At 35.3% G+C, this 20,369-nt stretch overlaps 1 protein-coding gene across 1 annotated transcript in view; it reads right to left on the bottom strand.

The window, feature by feature from the left end:
• LOC123897021 (callose synthase 10) overlaps positions 1–9,918 on the bottom strand; it is a 36,243-nt gene extending 26,325 nt beyond the window's left edge. The window contains exons 1-10 of the mRNA XM_045947519.1: positions 9,437–9,918; positions 7,979–8,076; positions 7,680–7,843; positions 5,868–5,991; positions 5,416–5,526; positions 5,089–5,214; positions 3,336–3,425; positions 2,019–2,116; positions 1,824–1,941; positions 817–945 (exon numbers count right to left, since the gene is read on the bottom strand). Coding sequence (XP_045803475.1) covers positions 817–945; positions 1,824–1,941; positions 2,019–2,116; positions 3,336–3,425; positions 5,089–5,214; positions 5,416–5,526; positions 5,868–5,991; positions 7,680–7,843; positions 7,979–8,076; positions 9,437–9,650 — 1,272 coding nt within the window. The 5' untranslated portion in view covers positions 9,651–9,918. The remainder of the gene's footprint in view (positions 1–816; positions 946–1,823; positions 1,942–2,018; positions 2,117–3,335; positions 3,426–5,088; positions 5,215–5,415; positions 5,527–5,867; positions 5,992–7,679; positions 7,844–7,978; positions 8,077–9,436) is intronic.
• Between the last annotated feature and the right edge of the window lie 10,451 nt (positions 9,919–20,369).

Below are 20,369 nucleotides of genomic sequence, written 5' to 3'. Positions count from 1 at the left end.
CTGATGGATAGGCAGATCAATTGAAAGCTCACCCAGTGGCAAAAAGAGGTGTACTTGAGTCCATGGGGGGGATAGGACAGTCAAAACGGGCTACCTGGCTTCATTGGGATGGGCCAAAAACCCTGTTAAAATACAGGCTCTGAAACTACTATTTGAGCCCAGCACTATATGGGATTGGGCTAAACGGGTCAGCCGTTATACAGAAAAATCAAACAAAAATAAGAAGGCAAATCAACTTAAACATACACTAGTAAAAAGGTACAACATGTAAAAAAACAACAAAAAAGATGGACACTGCATATCATGAAAGTAGCAGCAGAATATAAGTTACACATACCATATACACTGCATACGCTTCTTCACACACACACATTATATTATATATATATATATATATATATATATATATATATATATATATATATATATTCAATCTCCAAAAAAGAGGCCTGGCTAGGGGCGATTATTTACTTGGTTTTTTTAAGACTTTATTTTGGTTTATGTGGCCTACCCGTGGCCCGTACAGGCTAGAAGCAACACCCCCCCCCCTTTTTTTCCCAAAGAGACCCTAAGATTTTCACAGCCACTGGATACAGTAATCAAATTTTTTAATAGCCCCTCACTTAGCTAGGTGTTTGTTCAGGGTGTGGTGTTTCACCCATCAACAGAAGCATGCACAAAAAGGGAATAATGATGCGACTCGTGTGATTGCTTTCACCAACAAATCAAATGCGAAACAAATTAAAAGAATACTCTCACGTAACAGAAATTAAAATATATGACTTCATTGTGCTAAGGATCAATAAAGCAACTCACAGCAGCTAGCGTTTCATATATAGGACAAATGATTTTCTCGAGGAACTTTGCAGAACCATCATCGGTTAAGCAGCTGATTGCAGCTTCAGCTTCGCCGTGATCCAAAATAGCGTCCAGTTCTTTTGCCATCTGAATAAACCAATATAAGAGGGGAAATTTTAGCATTCTTCAAAAGTGACTTGAAACAACTAACTCTCAGCAGGGTGGATCGAAGTGGTGGTGGGGGCCACACTCCCTCAACTTTTTAACGAAAAAAGTTATATAACTAGTGCCTTAATGTTTACAAGACTTTTATTAATAATACTGTGACTGGATCCATCCCAGTCTACAAGCTTCATCATACACGTCAAATATTTAGCATTATGTAAAAGGGACATAACCTAAGTAACATGAAAGCACAAACCACACAGTACTTTCCTTTGTTCTTTCAACTGAAAAAAGAAACAAATGTTTTATGAAAAATTATTGATAAAAAACATTCAATTAAAATAAAATCTCTATTTTATGATTGAATGCTTTTTATTTCTATTTTTTCTGTGTCTAACCTTTCGAATTCAACGTGTACAGACAGCTACAAGATACCATCAAAATGTATGTAAAAATTAAAATAAAATCTGACCAGAACAGTCCAACTACTAAAAATGCAAGTTAATCTTCAAAACAGGCAGGTTTAATACCTTCCTTTTTGTGAGAGTACTGGAGCCCTAATCGATTAGAACCTAATATTTTTCCATGTTCAATACTCACTTGAAGTATAAAAAACAGATGTCATTTTATACTTGTTCCAATTGAATGACACAGGCGACTATATATCTGCTACTAATCGCAAAGGCTATTTTAAACTCATCAAAACAGAGAGCATGGTAGTAGCCTAACTGTATATTTGATGCAAAATATCCATTTTATGAAAGGAAAGAAATTATCAAGTTTATCTCAATTATTTGATGAAACAGCGCTAACAAAGGCAGAGATAACCCACAAGTCAAAAAGTACAATAAAAAACTTACATGGTGGAATATATAGCAAATGCACTCGGGGAGAAACCGGACGTTCGCAGCTTCACCCCATATAAGAAAATATAGAGAAACCAAAATAAGCTTCCTATCACGGTTAATTGCCTCTAAACTGCGGGGAACAAAAACCTTATCAAGCAAACTCACAGAGAAAACTAGTTCAAAACAAGAGACAGTTCAAGTAATGACCTATTCCATGCAAGACGAATTCGCAGGTATCTGCACCACTTGATATAGTTATCTAGAACCTTCAAGAAGACTTCATTGATTGTTTTCTCGTCTATTTTCTGTATATTCCATCAGACATAAGAGAAAAGCAAAAGACTAATTTCCTTTCAAAAAGCATAAATCAATGGATGAAGAGATCATAAAAAGTTCAACAGTAAGTTTGGAAGACACAAAAACATTCCCACACATAAACATCAAGGCAGCATACTGCAAACAGGCACACACAATACAGTCACTGTTAGAGACCAACTATACTGTACTTTAGCACATATGGAGAATGTCAGCTGGATTATGCCTTGTGTGGGAAATGGGGGAGAAAGAAATGTGATACGCAATATGTGGGTCAACATTGTAACAAGTAACAACTTGGTCACAAGCAGGTAGGGCACAGAGGGCAATTAAGTTAGGAATAAGATAAAAAGAGAAGATAGAGAGAAATGGAGGTAATAATATTCCAGTTCAGGAGATTTTGAGAGGAAGTTAGCCTGTTGAAGAGCTAGCTTACTGGCAGTCATTATCCAATTTTCCTTTTCTGTAACATTTATCTTTGTCTTTTCTAGGTTAAATTCCGATTATCTGCTAGAGAAAAGGAGGTTCCTACCATTCTTCCATATAAAATATAATATATAAGTTACTGCATTTATGTACTGATGGCACATAAAATTAGATTAACTGCGTTAAAAACCCACTCTACAAACCCATCTTCACTCTTATCACATACAAAAGTGGGCCTATAAAGAAGAACTCAACGGATGAACAAACCTCTTGCATATAACAAACCATAACCTACCAAATGGGTGACAAATTTCCACAACTTTTAGTAATTTCCAATTTCAGAGTAAAACTAAACGCTTTTTATGCATCAAAAAACAAACAACTTAAATGTATGAAACTCTCTGATCCTATAAGCAAACATAACGCTAGTCTAGCAGTCTTGCTCATACATTGAAAGTCAAATCCATACACAAACAATTAAAGGAACAAATGAATACAAAATATGCATAAAAATTGCAAATCTATTTAACAGTGGAGAACATAATTCTATCCTTGGAAACCCAATTTCTAGATCACCTCTGAAACAAAAAATTGGCATTGAACTCTTAAATAATTTCACGCAAAAGTTGTATAACAACCCTCGCCGAAAACATGAAAGTATATTCAAAATAATTGAATATTCTGTTAAGACGGAAAATCAAGCAAAATAGTATGCTTACAAACTTAAAAAGTAAATGGTAAATCATGAAACCGCGCTAAATTGGAAACTTGAAAAGGACTCACTGGATCAGTTCCAGCAGGAATGCCAAGTCGCGACTGCGCATTTGCTATCATCAAAACAACATTTTCACGCTGGTTCCTAACATTATCTTTCTGCATAAAAGAAAAATATGATTATCAATGACAAATATTAAACATGGTTAGAAACAAATTATTTATGCCTAAAAGACTCATACATCAAGGATAATCTTATTTATTTAATAGTAACTACAAAACTTCCACACAAAAATCTAGTGAAAAACAACAACAACAACAACAACAACCAAGCATTATCCCACTAATGGGATCGCCTACCATCAACATTGGATCAAACAACGCCAGAATGCTCTATCATATACCATATTTCTATCCAACTCATTAATCTCTAGATCTTCCCAATAGTTCCTCGTATAGTTTTTCTAGGTTTTCCTCTGCCACTAGTGATTTAACTACCCTCTATTTAATCTACTCTCCTTACTATAGAATCCAGGGGTCTTCTCTCTACATGCCCAAACCACCTAAGCCTAGTTTCCACCATCTTTTCTACTATAGGTGCTACCCCAACTCTCTAATGTTGCCATTTCTAATCTTATCTCGTCTAGTCTTACTACACATCCAATGCAACATCCTCATTTATGCTAAGCTTAATTTATTTTCGTGTTGGTTCTTTACAGACCAACACTCTGTCCCAGACCAACGTTGCTTCGCCTTTTGCTAAAATCAAGTGTACCATAAAACAAAATCAACGATAGCAGGTAAACTACAGAATTGCTCGGAAAAAAAAAAAAACTGTCTTAATTCACATAGACTATTATGATCTAGATTTGATCCTAACTCAAAGTTTATCGGTATCGGAACTGTGTTTGTGGCTGTTAGAAAGGAACGCAGCTCGTTCATCAGTAAGTAGAGCTGTAAAAAGGGCCTTAAGGGGTCGGCCCTTTAAGGGGCGGACCCACTTATTCCTGATTATTAATTTTATTTAAATTTTAAACAATTTTTCTAGTGTCGTGAACTTATTCTCTTTTTCTTCAATCAGCACTGTCCACGATCGGCACCCTAAAAAAACTGTGTTTAAAATTTAAATAAAATTAATAATCAGGAATAAGTGGGTCCGCCCCTTAAAGGGCCGGCCCCTTAAGGCCCTTTTTACAGCTCTATCAGTAAGGATCAATCGGAAGTTTCAGTGCTGCATTGGAGTGAGAGAGAGAGAGAGAGAGAGAGAGAGGATTTTACATCTGAATGGGAAATTGTATTCACGGCTTTTGTTTTTACAGAGGTAACTGTATCCATACCAAGGCTTGCTAAACCGGCATTAAAATTTTAAATATATATAAGAAAAACCGTAGTAAGATAGGTCTGTTATACTAAATAACAAAACCAATAAACTTCCGTGAACCAGATACAAGTCGGATTAGGGTAACAGCTGTGCACATATTTAGGCCTAGGAAAAACTGGAGACAATCTCCATCAAAATGGTAACAAAGAAATAACAATAAGAACTACAGGGGATACTTAAAAACAGGTGGACCTAAAATCTACTCCTAGCTGTACAAAGAAAAAACATAAACAGAAGATTCTGTCCATTCCTAAAAATCATAAAATTGTGAAAACTAGAAATATAATTCTCAAAACAAATGATCCTTAATATTCGGAACCACTTATCAATATTAATAAAAATTAGAGAGGGGTATCCAGCGTGAACCTATGAAGATGGGTTTAATTACCACAGGATTAGCCAGGATATACAGCAACAGAAAAGTTTATAACCATTACAAACCTGGAAACCAAATACGAATTCCAAAAGATCAAACATGTCTGGATCCCGTTTTCCAGATACTTTAAATCCAGCAGGAAGTCTAGGGAATTGTTCGTTATATCTGATTGAAGAAATTGCCCCTCTAACCTGAGATTAAGAATCAAACCACATAAGTCAGAGAAACTCGATAACATTACAGAAATCATGCATACAAACGTAAATGGGTGTTTCAATGTTTGTACTTCACCTTTTAAGTGATTATCAATTACGGAAACATAACAACGTTAGCTAACTGAGAAATAGAGGTGGGAAGGAGATACCACAAGTACTCTGAAGGATTCAACTTACTTCTGGGAAAATTCTGATAGGATTGGTTAATGATGGCGCTTCTAGAGGAACAATATTGTAAGGCGTCAACTCTCCAGATAACGTTGCACTTGACTTTTTTAATTTTCTCAACTAAGAAAACATGTAAGATAAAGATGACAAGTTATATGTACAATCGGTTTGTTAAAGTAAATATTATTATAAGTTTGCCAAGTTCATATAATAAAACTATTAAGAGTCAAATGACAACATATAGTCAGAAGAATTTTTATTTCTCGATGTCAACTAGTTCTAACCCGAAAAACTGAAAGTGGCTAACAATTTTGAAACAGCCCAATTCATTATCAACAATAAAATTAATTGTTAAAACATTAAAACACTATCTTGAACAATTGAAAAATGGACTGCCCATGCATAATCAGCAGAGTTAGTCTGCTTCATGATAAACATCTTAAAATTATGTAAAGGAGTACCTCCTCCATTATGAGCCCACCAACTCCATTGGGATCTGCATCCTTGCTAAGTGCCTCCATGACCTCCACTAAGGCACGTAGAGTGGAAATTATCTTTTTCATTTCTGACGATCTAAGTTCCAACCTAGAAGAACAAATCAATAAGCAAAAAAATTATACAAGAGTAAAGCATAATCTAGATAATTCTAATGGTTTTAATCAATATAAATAAGACAGCCTTGCACATCATGATAGTAGCATATTAACATTTATAACTTCCGGAAAGTAAATGGACAGTTCATCTCCCAGTTTCAGTGGTTTTATATCAGTATTAGCTTATCATTTTGCATTATTAAGATATTTCTATGTTTTGAACCTTCAACAGAATGATTTCTTAGTCACAACAAAGTGAGATACTCGCACTACGTTGCAATTACCTATGCGGAAAAATGAAAGGATAAAAGCTGACTTCATATCAACTTTAGCAGACAAGGAAGCAAAAGAGTATTTCAAGAGCTTATTAAAGGGCACTATCAAGCAAAGGCTTTCGTATTTTATTTTTTTTTTGCATAATGCTTTTGTATTTATTTTCAATTTGTGGTAAATTTGGATCAAAATACACAGACCAAACATCAAATTTTCAGGAACATACAAAAGCATATCCTATGAAACAGGTTGATAATTTTAACCATAGAGAAATATAATTCAGAGCCGTAATAGAGAATACGCATCAACATTTTAGTCACAGACAAAAGAACAAATAACCTTTCTTAGAATTTGGGTTTGGTACTCTTAGAATTGGGTGTTGGGCCTAACTGAACCCTACAAAACCGGCTTGTAAGGTGAGGTTTGCCTCTTACTCATAAACTCTTGTCCGGGCCAACTCACGTCCGATGTGGGACTTCTTAACACACCCCCTCACACCAACACTATTGGGCTTGGTGCGTGGATATAAACGATGGGTGGCCCGATGGCGGGTGGCCCAACGGATCTTGGAGAGGCTCTGTTACCATGTTGAAAGGGAAAAAGATAAGAGAATACAAGAGACATATGGTGAAAACCGTGTGCTTAAGAGCATCACGGACATTCTATTATATAGCCGATTCTACAATCAAGAGCATTGATTATAAAAGGAATATTCTAGAGTATATTTAAAATAATGATTGCCGTTCAAAAAAAATAATTTACAATAATTATTAATTATCAAAAGGTCCTAGATTATTCTTAGCATAGCATATTCCATAGCACATATTCCTTTTGTAATCAATGCTCTTAATTGTAGAATCGGCTATATAATAGAATGTCTGTGATGCTCTTAAATACACGGTTTTCACCATATGCCTCTTGTATTCTCTTATCATTTTCCCTTTCAACAGGGACTAACTAAACTACAAAGGTAAGCTCAAAAGGCGAGGTTTGCTCGAGACTAATAAGACTACTTTGGCCATATCTCTAGTCTATGTGGGATCTCACCACACCCTTTACGTCCCGAGCTAGAATTCATGAGCATGAACAAATGTTATGTTAGTCAACCAATAATAGCACCTCGTCATGCCTAGGATGCTACATCTTTAGTATGTACAGTTACTGGTGGGGAAAAAACACATTATTTAATATCATCCTAGGTTTGATTCTAACACATCCCAATAAACTGGCTTGAATGGTGAACATTGTCTTGTAACCAAAAAGAAAGAATGGTGAACATTGTCTACGCTTTATACGCTCTTTTTTAGGCCATTTCTGTAGTAGGATCACAACAACCTTCTGATTTCACTGAAGAAATAAACTACGTTATTGGACTTTAATTAGCTAAAATTCATGAGTTGGACATACTCCCCCAGTGTAGAGCTAAAAGTTCCAGACTCTTGCAATCTCTGTTCCTCTCGTTGGATATCATCCACTCTATGCTGTTGCTTGTAGCGTTGATAAAACTCCCACAGGTTTTCAATGTCGCGATTGCGATCAATTCGAACACCTCCCTCTTTAGCAAGTTTTTGCTATAGAATATAGTTAAATGAAAGTCATTAGCAGGTGAGCTGTTAAGCACTTAAAAGTCACATGAAAAACAAAAAGAATCAAATGACAGAAAAGGTTTCCTTTCCAATGTATTCCTACAAAGTCACTAGAATTACCTTAATAACGGACATTAAACCAGTCTTGAACTGAAGAACTCCTCTACCGTCACTGTTGGGATCGAGATTTTGAGCCATAGTATATGCCTGCTCACACACTGAAGGTCAAAAGTAAAAAGTCGTAATCATACAAAAAGAACACTATGAACTTAATCACAGTTTTCACATACTCCATGTATTATATAAGCATGCAATGAATTGTGATATCTTGATATTTTACAAGACAAGGAAATGTACATGCAGATTAGCTTAAACACTTCAATTTTACAAAATTTGAGGAACAGCAGTATTGTTGATGGCCGATTGTGGTTCCTGGCGGCAAGCCAAAAATCCACCATAAAAAATGGCAGATAGCATTCAAGGTTGTGGCAAAAGCAAGAAGAGGTTGGCTGAAAATAGAGCAGCAAAGATTAAAAAATATATATGGGGAAAAGGAAGGGTGAAGGTTGCCAGATATGGGAGGTCACCGGAAAAGCCCACAGGATCAGTTTACTGGAGATGAGAGGTTGAGGCTGAAAAGGCTTTGATGGAGAGTTTGTTTGATGTTGTGGTCGATAATGAGGGGACAGAAGAGACAAAAGGTGAGCGTAAAAGAATTTACTCTCATGGTTTACAAATAAGGTAATAATTGCCCCAATCTTTTTCCCGGCTTACAATCACCGAAGGCATCACGAGAATGGCAGCCACCAAAGGCTGCCATGCAAATCCTACAACGCCATAGGATGTAGAAAGGAACAAAATTCTAATCAAGTCATGTTGAAAGCACAAATAATAATGAGCCAACTACGAAAAGAAATGTAATGTGAATTGCAAAAACCAATCCACATACAGAGAATAACATCATGGAGCACTTAAAACAGGGTTAAATCAAACCAATCAAGTGAAATAACACATTCCTCCCTATGCTGAAAACTTAGAGAGTGAGTAAATTCATAGTCAACCAACCTCCTTCCCTCTAAACAAAATTCCATGGTTCATAAATTTAGTTGAGAGTAAAACCTTTGTACTCTCGGAATGATATGCCTTATATCAAATTAATTCCTCAAACTTCAAATTCCCAATAATTCGGTCCTTCCATCCATTTCAGTCTAACAATGTTAACAGAATGCAACTATGCAAGCGTAGCATCATGGTTTAGAATTCAAAGGCTGGTGCAACATTACACAACTTTCAATATATGTTTCATTTTAGTCCCCATTAAATTAAAATTTCCATAATACCAGTACCACAGCAATTTAAATACCAAGAAAATAACACAAATTAAACGAAAAATTCAAACTCCTATCACTGCAACACTATCTACTTTCAACACTGCCACCATGAGAACAGTCCAAAACTCCCGTAAACAGAGAAGGCATGCTCCTAACTAGATCTAATGTTAAAAAACAACGTCTACTACTGCATTTATCAAAGAAATTCAGAAATTTCAGAAATTGAAATTCTGATTTGAAAGCTTACAGATCCTGGCGACGTTAGGGTCTTCCGATTGAATATCATCGGCGGCTTGTAAAATCAAATCAACGTTAGTTGTTTGAGCGAGAGAAGGCGGAACAGCGCCGGCGATTCCACTAGGGTGTCTGGCATGTCCTTGACCGGCATTTCGCAACTGCTCCCTTTTCAACGTCGCTCGAACGAGCTTCTCCCAGTTATCACGAGGCGGAGGCCGAACCATGGCTCCGAAACAAATCGATAACCCTAGAAGCGCGTGGTTTTCACGAACACGGAGAAAGGTTTAGATTAGCGAGGTTTTTCGTTGTTATAGTACTTATTATTATTATATGGAGTAAGTTTCTCTTCAGAAGAAAAACGCGGATCGATGGCCGCAGTGCCAAAGGCAAATAGTAGTAGTATAGTATAGTTTCGCTTTTTCTTTAACTTTTGCCTTGTCTATTTTTAGACAGCAAAATAAAAATAAAATGAAAAAAATCGAATTAAATGCTATTGCGGTTATCTCTTTGAACGTCTTATTATTTTTTCCTTTATCAATTTTTTCTTTTCAAATAGTTTTGTGATTAGAAAATCTTAATATGTAAAGTGTCCTGTAAATATAATTTAATATCTCTATCACCTAAACTAAGTTTACGGAGACTCCTTTCTCAAAATATGTTCGGGTATCTTTAATATTTTTGGCAAAGGAAAAAAAAAGCAAAAGAAAATCACAATAGCAAAAAAGTGCACTTAATCCTTTTTTGTAAAGATTCATTTTCATGTTTATTGAATAATTTTACGTATCGGGCTTTTGCCCTCTATGATCAAAAAATAATAATTGGACATATCGGGTCCATTTTCTTTGCCGAGAGAAGTAAGGTATAGAGATTGAATCCTTAGCTGATATCTTATTCTCCGTTGAACATCTTATGAATGACTAGATATATCAATTATTCAATAATCAAAAAATGAATTTTTATTTATATATGAGATCAGAGGAATTAATGGACTCTAAAAGTATGACCAAGAGAGCGTTTATTTCAGAGATTATAAACTTATTCCTAGGAATATGGCATTGGAATTAAAAAAAATGTTTGTTATTAGGGAATAAAAATTTATTCCCATGAAATAACTATGGCTTTTCATTCCTGCCTTAAAAATGTGGGAACATCTTATTCTGAAGTACCTAGGGTCTGTTTGGTTCAAAAGAGTAGAAGGGGAGGGAAGGGATTTTTATAGAGGGGAGGGGAGGGAAAAAATTTAATTGCAGATGTGTTTGGTTCAAAAGAGGGAAGGAGAGGGGGGGGAGAGAGATTTTAATTGCAAATATGTTTGGTTCACGAGGGGAGGGGAGAGATGATATAATTAAATTACTTTTTTTATCCTTATAATTTATAAGAGTCTCATTATTTTAAAATTACTCACTTTATAAATATTTAAATATAAGAACTCAATAGACTCGAAACTCCACAAATGTAATTATTTGTTGATGTTAATTTTTTTATCTTGATGGTTGATTAAATCTAATAAATAATTTATAAAAATTAAACTGCACACAAAAATTTAAAATTTAATCTTATAAAAAAAATTATATATATACATTTAACGTAATAGGCAAAGACAAAAAGTTATATAAAACAAATTAATCACATGTAACAAAATATAAACGTAGGCAAAACAATTATATGACAAAATTGTATATTCGATGCAACAGATTGAAAATTGTGTGGAAATAAAAAATATCAACGAATAAAAAAAAAAAAATTGAAAACAAATTATATATGTCTGTGTGAGTGAATAATAATTAACGTAAGCAAAAACCTAAACAAATAGCAAGTTCTCTTTTTATAATAAAAAAGTAGCAAGTCTTTTTTTTTACACAAAAAAATAGCAAGTTAGCAACATTAAAAATGCAAGTAAGGATGATTTTTGTATTTAAATATAAGGATAATTATGTCAACATAATTAAAATTGTAATAACATTTAATGTCTCCCCTCCCCTCCAAATCCCCCCAATTTGGGGGGAAACAAAAAGTGGTATAAAATGTGTTTTGAATTTCTCCCCTTCCCTCACCTCCCCTCCTAAAAATAATTTTTGTATCCGTGAAACAAACACCTTCTAAGGAATATACTCTTCAATTTTTAGGAGAAAACTCCTAGATAATGAGTTTATCTTCAGAGTCTCCGTGAGTTTAACTCAATTGGTAGAAATATATCATAATATATGCAGGAGTTTGGATTCGAACCGGGACATATCTCTAATTAAAAAAAAAGTTTATCTTCACATATCTCTCATTTAACATGAAATAGATAATGTCGTGATTGTACCAAAAAAATTAATAATCACGATGTAGGATTTCTCACCAAAAAATAGTAATTATGTAATAAAAAATTTAAAAGTAAAATTAATCTAGAGATTTTTTATCTTTGTTACTTATAACGCTTGAGTTTTTATCTTATTTTTTTCTCGTTTAAGTCCATATATATCCTTTTTTCATAAGAAAAATAGTAAAACCCGTAAATTCATCATCATATTCATATATTCATCATCATCATCATATTCTTCTTTAAACCAAAATTAATTTTATGTAACCAAAAAAAATCAATTTCTACTCAAATATATATATATATATATATATATATATATATATATATATATATTATTTGTATTTTTCTTTGTATTTATTTAATTTTTAGTTGTATTTTTATTATATTTTTACAAGTAACTTTCTACTACTTTATAGTAATTTACTATTTTTTTATAAGTTTATGGTATTATTTATTTACTACGACATGAGTTTGGTTGGACACTTTGTTTAATGTTGCTTGTGTTGCCTATTTTTAACATATTTTACCTACGGGCTTCATGGAGTAAGCAGGTGTTGCATCTTGCTCACGCATCTATTGTTCACTCTTTCCATACAATTTGGATGGCACATAATGATATTCGTTTTAACGAAGCCCGTATTTATTTTCGTGCTGCGCAAATGAAGATTTGTACCTCGATTCACATCAGCTCCAGCCTGGATAACGACTGTTGTTCAGCGTCCCAAGCTGATCTTGACATCTTGCATAGTCTCCCTGTGACTCCTATTCTTCATCATGCCCCGAAAATTATGCAGGTCCATAGGAAGACACCGCCTGTTTCTTCGGTTAAAAGCGGATACGCTCAGTTAACACAACTTCTTCAGCTTGTGGAGGTTTAATAGAGTATTAGATCTGTATGAATTTGTAAAGATACTAGTCAACAAAGTCAGTTGTAAATAATAGTGATGTGGCACAAGTTGTTAGGATTCAGTTACAACTAAGTGTTGATGTGGCACTAGTCAGTTAGACTATGGTGATGTGGCTTTGCCACCTAGGATAAAAAAGCAGTTCTATTTAAGTGTAACTGCAACTCATTGTAAAGAAGGTTGAATTCATTCATTCAATGAAAACTCAGTGAAATGAAAGATTAACAATTCCAATATGGTATCTGCGAGCCTCTAGGTTCCATTGTTCAACGCTTCCGCAAGCTTCAACCTTCAACAATGGCGGAAGAAACAAACAACACCGCCAAAACTAACGAAATCATCACCGATCTTCCTAACACTAAGAAAGATTCATCCAAATCCGGTCTAACACACTCACTCACCATCAAATTAGATGACAAAAACTTCTTCCTTTGGAGTCAACAAGTTAACGGCGTCATAACTGCACACAATCTCCATCGATTCGTTGTGAATCCTCAGATCCCGCTTCAATTCGCCACCGTTGCAGATCGTTTGGACGGCAAGAACTCTGATGAATATCAACAATGGCTTTTCAAGGATCAAACCTTGTTTACATGGCTCCTCTCCACCATCTCTGATGGCGTTCTTCCACGAGTACTCAGCTGTAAGCACTCTTACGAAGTATGGGAGAAAATACACAAATATTTCAATTCAGTTCTGAAATCTCGTGCGCGACAATTGAGATCGGAGCTCAAGAACACCAAGAAACATGCCAGATCTGTCAATGAGTATCTTCTTCGCGTCAAATCAATTGTGAATTCGTTAATTGCAGTAGGCGACAACGTCTCTGAGCAAGAACAGGTAGACGCAATTCTTGAAGGTTTACCAGAAGAGTATAACTCCTTTGTAATGATGATCTACAGCAGATTTGAAACGCCAACAGTTGAAGATGTAGAAGCACTGCTCCTTCTTCAAGAGGTTCAATTCGAGAAATTCAGGCAAGAATTAGCGAACCCTAGCGTATCTGCAAACGTTGCTCACACTGAAACACATTCCAATGATCCAATTGTGGATACTACCACTCAAGAATCAGGAACTGAACATTATAATGTCACTGCAAATCTTGGGAAAGGTCGTGGCAAAGGAAGAGGTCGAGGTCGAGGCCGCACTCAAAACTCTCAAAACACAGGTAAAGTGCAATGTCAAATTTGTGACAGGCCCAATCACGATGCCTCTATCTGCTGGTACAGGTATGATCCATCTAATGCAAAACCTCAAGCTCGTGGCTGCAATCCCTCTTCCAACCCTAGAACACCACACTTTAACCCCTATGCTCGTCCCACTGCACATTTAGCTATTCCACAATATTTCACACCAACTACAGAGTTTGATTCTATGTCAAGTGCTTCTTGGTACCCTGACTCTGGTGCTTCACATCACCTTACTTACAATCCACATAACTTTGGCTATCGTGCTCCTTATCAAGGCCATGATCAAGTGATGATGGGAAACGGCCAAGGTGTGTCTATTCATGCTTTAGGTCACTCAAAATTTAAATCTCCTAATAATCCTGATGTGCACCTTAGGCTTAATGATTTGTTGCTTGTTCCTGATATATCTAAAAACCTGTTATCTGTTAGCAAATTTGCTCAAGACAATAATGTAGTCTTTGAATTTCACCCATATAATTGCTATGTTAAATCTCAGGACTCTAAGAAAACTCTGCTTGAAGGCACAGTTGGAGCAGATGGCTTATACCAATTCAAGCCATTCAACTTCATTGCTACCACAGATGCCAACTCCAAAGTTCAGTCTCCTAGTACTTCTACTTTCAATAAGTCTGTTCACTCTAGTCTTACTCAATTTCCTGCTTTCAAAGAGTCTGTTAATTCTAGCTTTAATCAATTTCCTGCTTTCAATAAAAATGTTAGTTGTAACACAGTTGTGTCCTCTAACAAGTTAGGTAGTGAGTTTCAAAAATGGCACCTAAGATTAGGCCATGCTCACAATAAAGCTGTTGAATCTGTATTGCATCTATGTAATATTCCATATTCAAATAAAAGTGTTTTTACCTTCTGTACTTTCTGCTGTATTGGTAAATCTCATAGACTCTTTGCTCCTTTATCCAATACCACTTATACTAAACCCTTTGAGGTAATACATTGTGACTTGTGGGGAACAGCCCCTTACACATCTCATTATGGATACAACTACTACATTACTTTTGTTGACACTTATACCAAGTATACTTGGATCTACTTTCTCAAACACAAATCAGATGCACTAAAAACCTTTACACAATATTTAGCCTTTGTTCAAAATCAATTTCAAGCAACCATTAAGGCCTTACAATCTGATTGGGGTGGTGAATTTCGCCCCTTCACCACCTTATTGAATGAGTTAGGAATGAAACATAGACTGACCTGCCCTCATACATCACATCAGAATGGGACTGTAGAAAGAAAACACAGACAAATAGTGGAAATGGGGCTCACTCTCTTATCTCAATCCTCTCTTCCTTTAAAATTTTGGGATCATAGCTTCACTCAATCTGTGTATCTTATTAACAAACTGCCTACCAGTGCCTTAAGTCAGTTTAATTCTCCTCATCATGCTCTATTCAAATCTCATCCTGACTACACTCAAATCAAAGTTTTTAGCTGTTTATGTTTTCCTCATCTCAGACCTTATAACAAACATAAATTACAATACAGATCCAGTCCCTATGTTTACTTAGGAATATCTCCTCAACACAAAGGTCACAAGTGTCTAGATGAGCAGGGTAGAATTTATATATCAAAAGATGTCATATTTCATTAAACCCAATTTCCCTATGTCACTATGTTTCCTAACTCATCCAATAGCCCTGATAACTATGTCAACTCCTCCACTCATTCTATTCTCTCTCATCACATGCCTCAAAATGAATCCTCCTTTTCTGTAACCAGTACAAGTCACAATCCTGAAAAGTCATATCCTAACCCACCAAAACAAGCTTCAGTCAACAAAAACACTGAACACCACAGTAATTCACCAATAACCAACAGTCCTGCTAACTCTCCCTCTTTAACTACAAATAAAACTCATAACTCACTACCACCTACCATCATCTCCCATCATAATGACCACTCCATGATTACTAGAGCCAAAACATGCCACCTCAAACCAAAAGCCTTTACCACTATCTTTGAACCCACCACTGTGAAAAGTGCACTTGCAGATCCTCAATGGCTGCAAGCTATGCAAACTGAATTCAAAGCACTCACAGACAATAATACATGGTCCTTAGTACCTCTCCCACCACACAAAAAGGCTATTGGGTGCAAATGGATCTTCCGGATAAAAGAAAACCCTGATGGCACTATTAATAAATACAAAGCACGTTTAGTGGCAAAAGGCTTCCTTCAAACTCCAAGTTTTGATTTCACTGAAACCTTCCCACCTGTCATCAAACCGGTGACCATCAGAATCATTTTAACCTTAGTTGTAACATACAAATGGCCTGTGCAACAAATTGACATCAACAATGCATTCTTGAATGGTATACTACATGAAGAAGTTTACATGACTCAACCAACAGGTTTTGAATCCTCTGACAAATCATTGGTTTGTAAATTACACAAATCACTATATGGCTTAAAACAAGCCCCTCGTGCTTGGTATGAAAGACTCGCTCAAACCTTGCTTCAAATGGGTTTCATTGCAAGCAAGTGTGACCCCTCTCTTATGGTCCTTCACCAACAAGGAGCTTGTACTTATGTGCTAATATATGTTGATGATATCCTCATCACAGGGTCTGCTCCTCATCTCATTCAAGATGTCATTCAAAAACTCAACTTCAAATTGGCTTTAAAGCAGTTAGGAGAAGTAGACTATTTTTTAGGTATTAAAGTACATAAAACTGCTTCAGGAGGCTTGATACTCAATCAAAGCAAATACATCAGGGATCTGCTATGTAAAACCACAATGGACAACTGCAAACCAATTGGCTCTCCCATGGTTAATAGCTGCAGACTTAGCAGATTTGGCACAGATGCCATGTCTGATCCTTCTCTATACAGATCCACTGTTGGGGCACTTCAATATGCAACTCTAACAAGACCAGACATATCATTCAGTGTCAACAAGGTCTGTCAATTCATTGCACATCCTCTTGAATCACATTGGAAAGCAGTCAAAAGAATTCTTAGGTACCTCAAAGGTACAGTAAATCATGGTCTCTTACTACATCCATCTTCTTCAAGTCCTTCATTTTCCTTGAGAGCCTACAGTGATGCTGACTGGGCAACAGACCAAGATGACAGAAGGTCCACTTCTGGATCATGCATTTATTTTGGTTCTAACCTCGTGTCTTGGGGATCTAAAAAGCAGCCTCTTGTAGCAAGGTCAAGCACTGAAGCTGAGTATAGGAGTATGGCCAACACCACTGCTGAATTACTATGGATTCAATCTCTTCTGCAAGAACTTCAGGTCCCTTATCATATACCTACTCTATTGTGTGACAATATCAGTGTTGTGTCCTTAGCACATAATCCTATTCTTCATGCAAGGACCAAACATATAGAACTTGACATTCACTTTGTCAGAGAGAAAGTTCTATCAAAACAACTGCAGGTTCTTCATGTACCGACCACTGATCAACTGGCAGACCCTCTCACCAAACCTCTCTCTCCTGCCAATTATGCAGTGATTCGCACCAAACTCAAAGTGTTTCCAACTCATGAAACCCCTTGTGTTTGAGGGGGGAATAATAGAGTATTAGATCTATATGAATTTGTAAAGATACTAGTCAACAAAGTCAGTTGTAAATAATAGTGATGTGGCACAAGTTGTTAGGATTCAGTTACAACTAAGTGCTGATGTGGCACTAGTCAGTTAGACTATGGTGATGTGGCTTTGCCACCTAGGATAGAAAAGCAGTTCTATTTAAGTGTAACTGTAACTCATTGTAAAGAAGGTCGAATTCATTCATTCAATGAAAACTCAGTGAAATGAAAGATTAACAATTCCATTAAGGTTAGCTTCAGGATACTTCGTCTAACCATCTTGGCAGTTTCACATCTCTTATCCCTCGTGAGTTAGTACTACACGCTAAACTCACATGAATGATCTTAGCAATGGAGGTGGCGAGTTCTAAAAATTGGAATAACACCTGGCTGGAAGTGACTTGATGATAGCAATTTGTGCATTTAAAGATCTTTCAATTGTTCCTTGAGATCTTCGAAATAGCTGGGCGAATTGTTTTGCTCTTGGGTTGACTGTGATTTACTCCCACATTTTTCTTGAAGCTGGTAACATGTGTGTTGTAACGACCCGATTTTTAGTAAATCGATATTTTATATATTTGCATATATTTTGGGTTAGTGTTAAATATTTATTTACGCGACGTATAATTATTTATCGCGAACATAAGTTTGTGAGCGAAACCTTTGCCATATTAGTGGGCTTGGGGCGTGTGATAGAGCTTAATGGGCCTAAGCCATTGGGCTTGGTTCAAGACCAATAGAGAGTAGTATAAGTAGCAAGTCAAACCAATGAATAGTATCTCATTTCATTTCTTTGAGTTTTGAGTGAGCAAGAACAAGCTAAGCTAGGGTTTTGGCTAGAAGAACACGAGCAAGGAGAAGAGATTTAGAGGCCAAGAATCATCATTCAATCTAAGGTGAGAGTGGTTAAGCATAAGCTTGGGTGATCCAAGAGAGGGGAGGTGTCTAGCCTCCATTCCCAAACTCTCTCACCCAATTTCTTTGGGGTTTGGGTGAAATTTCTCTATCATAAACATGTCTTTTCATCTTAGTATGCTTAATGAACATCTAGGAGGGAATATGTATATGTTTGATGATGGTTTTGCATGTTTATGCAACTTTGCTTATTTTGCAAGAAATTGACATGATTTTGATTGTTTGATGTATTTGGATGTTTGGAAGGGATGATTAATGTTCCTTGATATCATATATGCTTGGAATTGTTGTTTAAGAGAATTTATAACATGTTTGAATGAATTTTTGGTTGGATTCAATGTTAAACCGCCTTAGAAAACTCAAGAACAGATGTTCTTCTGGTGTGGTTCGCTACATGCTCGCTACAGCGAACACGCTCGCTAACAGCTCGCTAACAGCTCGCCAGTTGAGGTGTTACATGTGTTGACAAGCTCGCGAATTACGGTCACTTGTTGCCTACATTAACTTGGTGGAATGTAATACCGCTTGTAATTATGGATGATTTTATACAAGATAACTTGGGAATTCCTTGTTATAGCTTTGATTAGCTTCTTTTACATTTTATTTTTTGAGTAAGGTATAGTCCTCGCTTGTATACTTTCAAGTGAGAGGAGTTTCACTGTGAGAGATGACAAGAGTTATCACAACCCTTGGATGAACAAATGATAACGAAAGTAAAATATGCAATAATATATTTTTTTTTGGCTTAAATGCACTTTTGATCCCCCTATTTTCAAAAAAATGAAGTTTTGGTCCCCCTATTTTAAAAACCAACTTTTTAGTCCCCCAATTTTAATTTTTTTTTGAGTTTTGATCCCCATCCCATTTTAAGGCTAATTTTATTGATGTGACATTGCCACTAATGCATATCAGCATCCATGTGGACAAATTTAATATACATGTCATTATTTATTTTTAATTCAATAAAACCTATTTTATAAAATATTTTAATTACTAAAACTATAGTATTTTTTAAAAAGAAATCAATCAAAAAATAATTCAAAAAAATCAAAAATCACATCAAACAATCCATAGCCCCCATTATCATCATCCACTTATCCAGTTATCCTTACTCTTCTTACCAACCCAGAAAACAAAATAATCATGTTTCATCATCGTATCATCATCGTAAACTCATTAAAATAAAAATCTCAAAATTCACAACCTCTAATTTATTAAACCTAAGAAAAAACAAACAATCACAACATGGACATGATCCTCTTTGATTCAAATCAAACAATTGCATATTGAAAGCAAGTTTTGTGTTTCAAGAACCTCCAACTTTTATCATCATCCAACTTTATATAAAACCAATCTAGAATTCAACTTCAAACAATTTCTGGGTTTTCATTCAAATTCATCCAAAGTCATAGATAGTTTAAAGAGTATGAGTAATTTCTATTGAAACACAAAATCATCTCTAATTTCTTTTTGTTTTTAAAAATCCAGAAATTGTTGAGTTTGAACGGAAATCATAGAATTGGTGAAATCCATAAGAAGGATTCTCTCTGACGGTGAATAAAATTCTAGTAGTTGAAGGTTTGATAATTAGGGTTTCAAATTTCATATTTTATAAGATTTAACAATTATTATTTCAGTTGATTATATAATTCTAATAATTAAAATATTTTATAAATAAAGTTTTATTAAATTTAAAAATATATAATAATGACATGGATATTAAATTTGTCCACATGAATGTTGCCACATTATTAGTTAGAAGACCACATCAACAAAATTAACCCCAAAATGGGATGGGGGATCAAAACTAAAAAAAAATGAAAATTGGGGGACTAAAAAACTAGTTTTTTAAATAGGAGGACCAAAACTTCATTTTTTTGAAAATAGAGGGACCAAAAATGCATTTAAACCATTTTTTTTAAACTGTTCATCTTTTAACTATAGTTCATTGTTAAAAATTATGAAATTCGACATACTTTTTATTGTCATGTGAAGAATAAGATCAACACAAATAGATCCGTGAATATTCATAAAGGAAGATTAGTTTAAGAACAATGGATATGAATTTCT

Source organism: Trifolium pratense, linkage group LG7 (genome assembly GCF_020283565.1).
Source record: "Trifolium pratense cultivar HEN17-A07 linkage group LG7, ARS_RC_1.1, whole genome shotgun sequence".
Taxonomy (NCBI): Eukaryota; Viridiplantae; Streptophyta; class Magnoliopsida; order Fabales; family Fabaceae; genus Trifolium; species Trifolium pratense.
The sequence above is the reverse complement of the archived record's forward strand: the minus strand, read 5'-3'. Positions and strand labels throughout refer to the sequence as shown.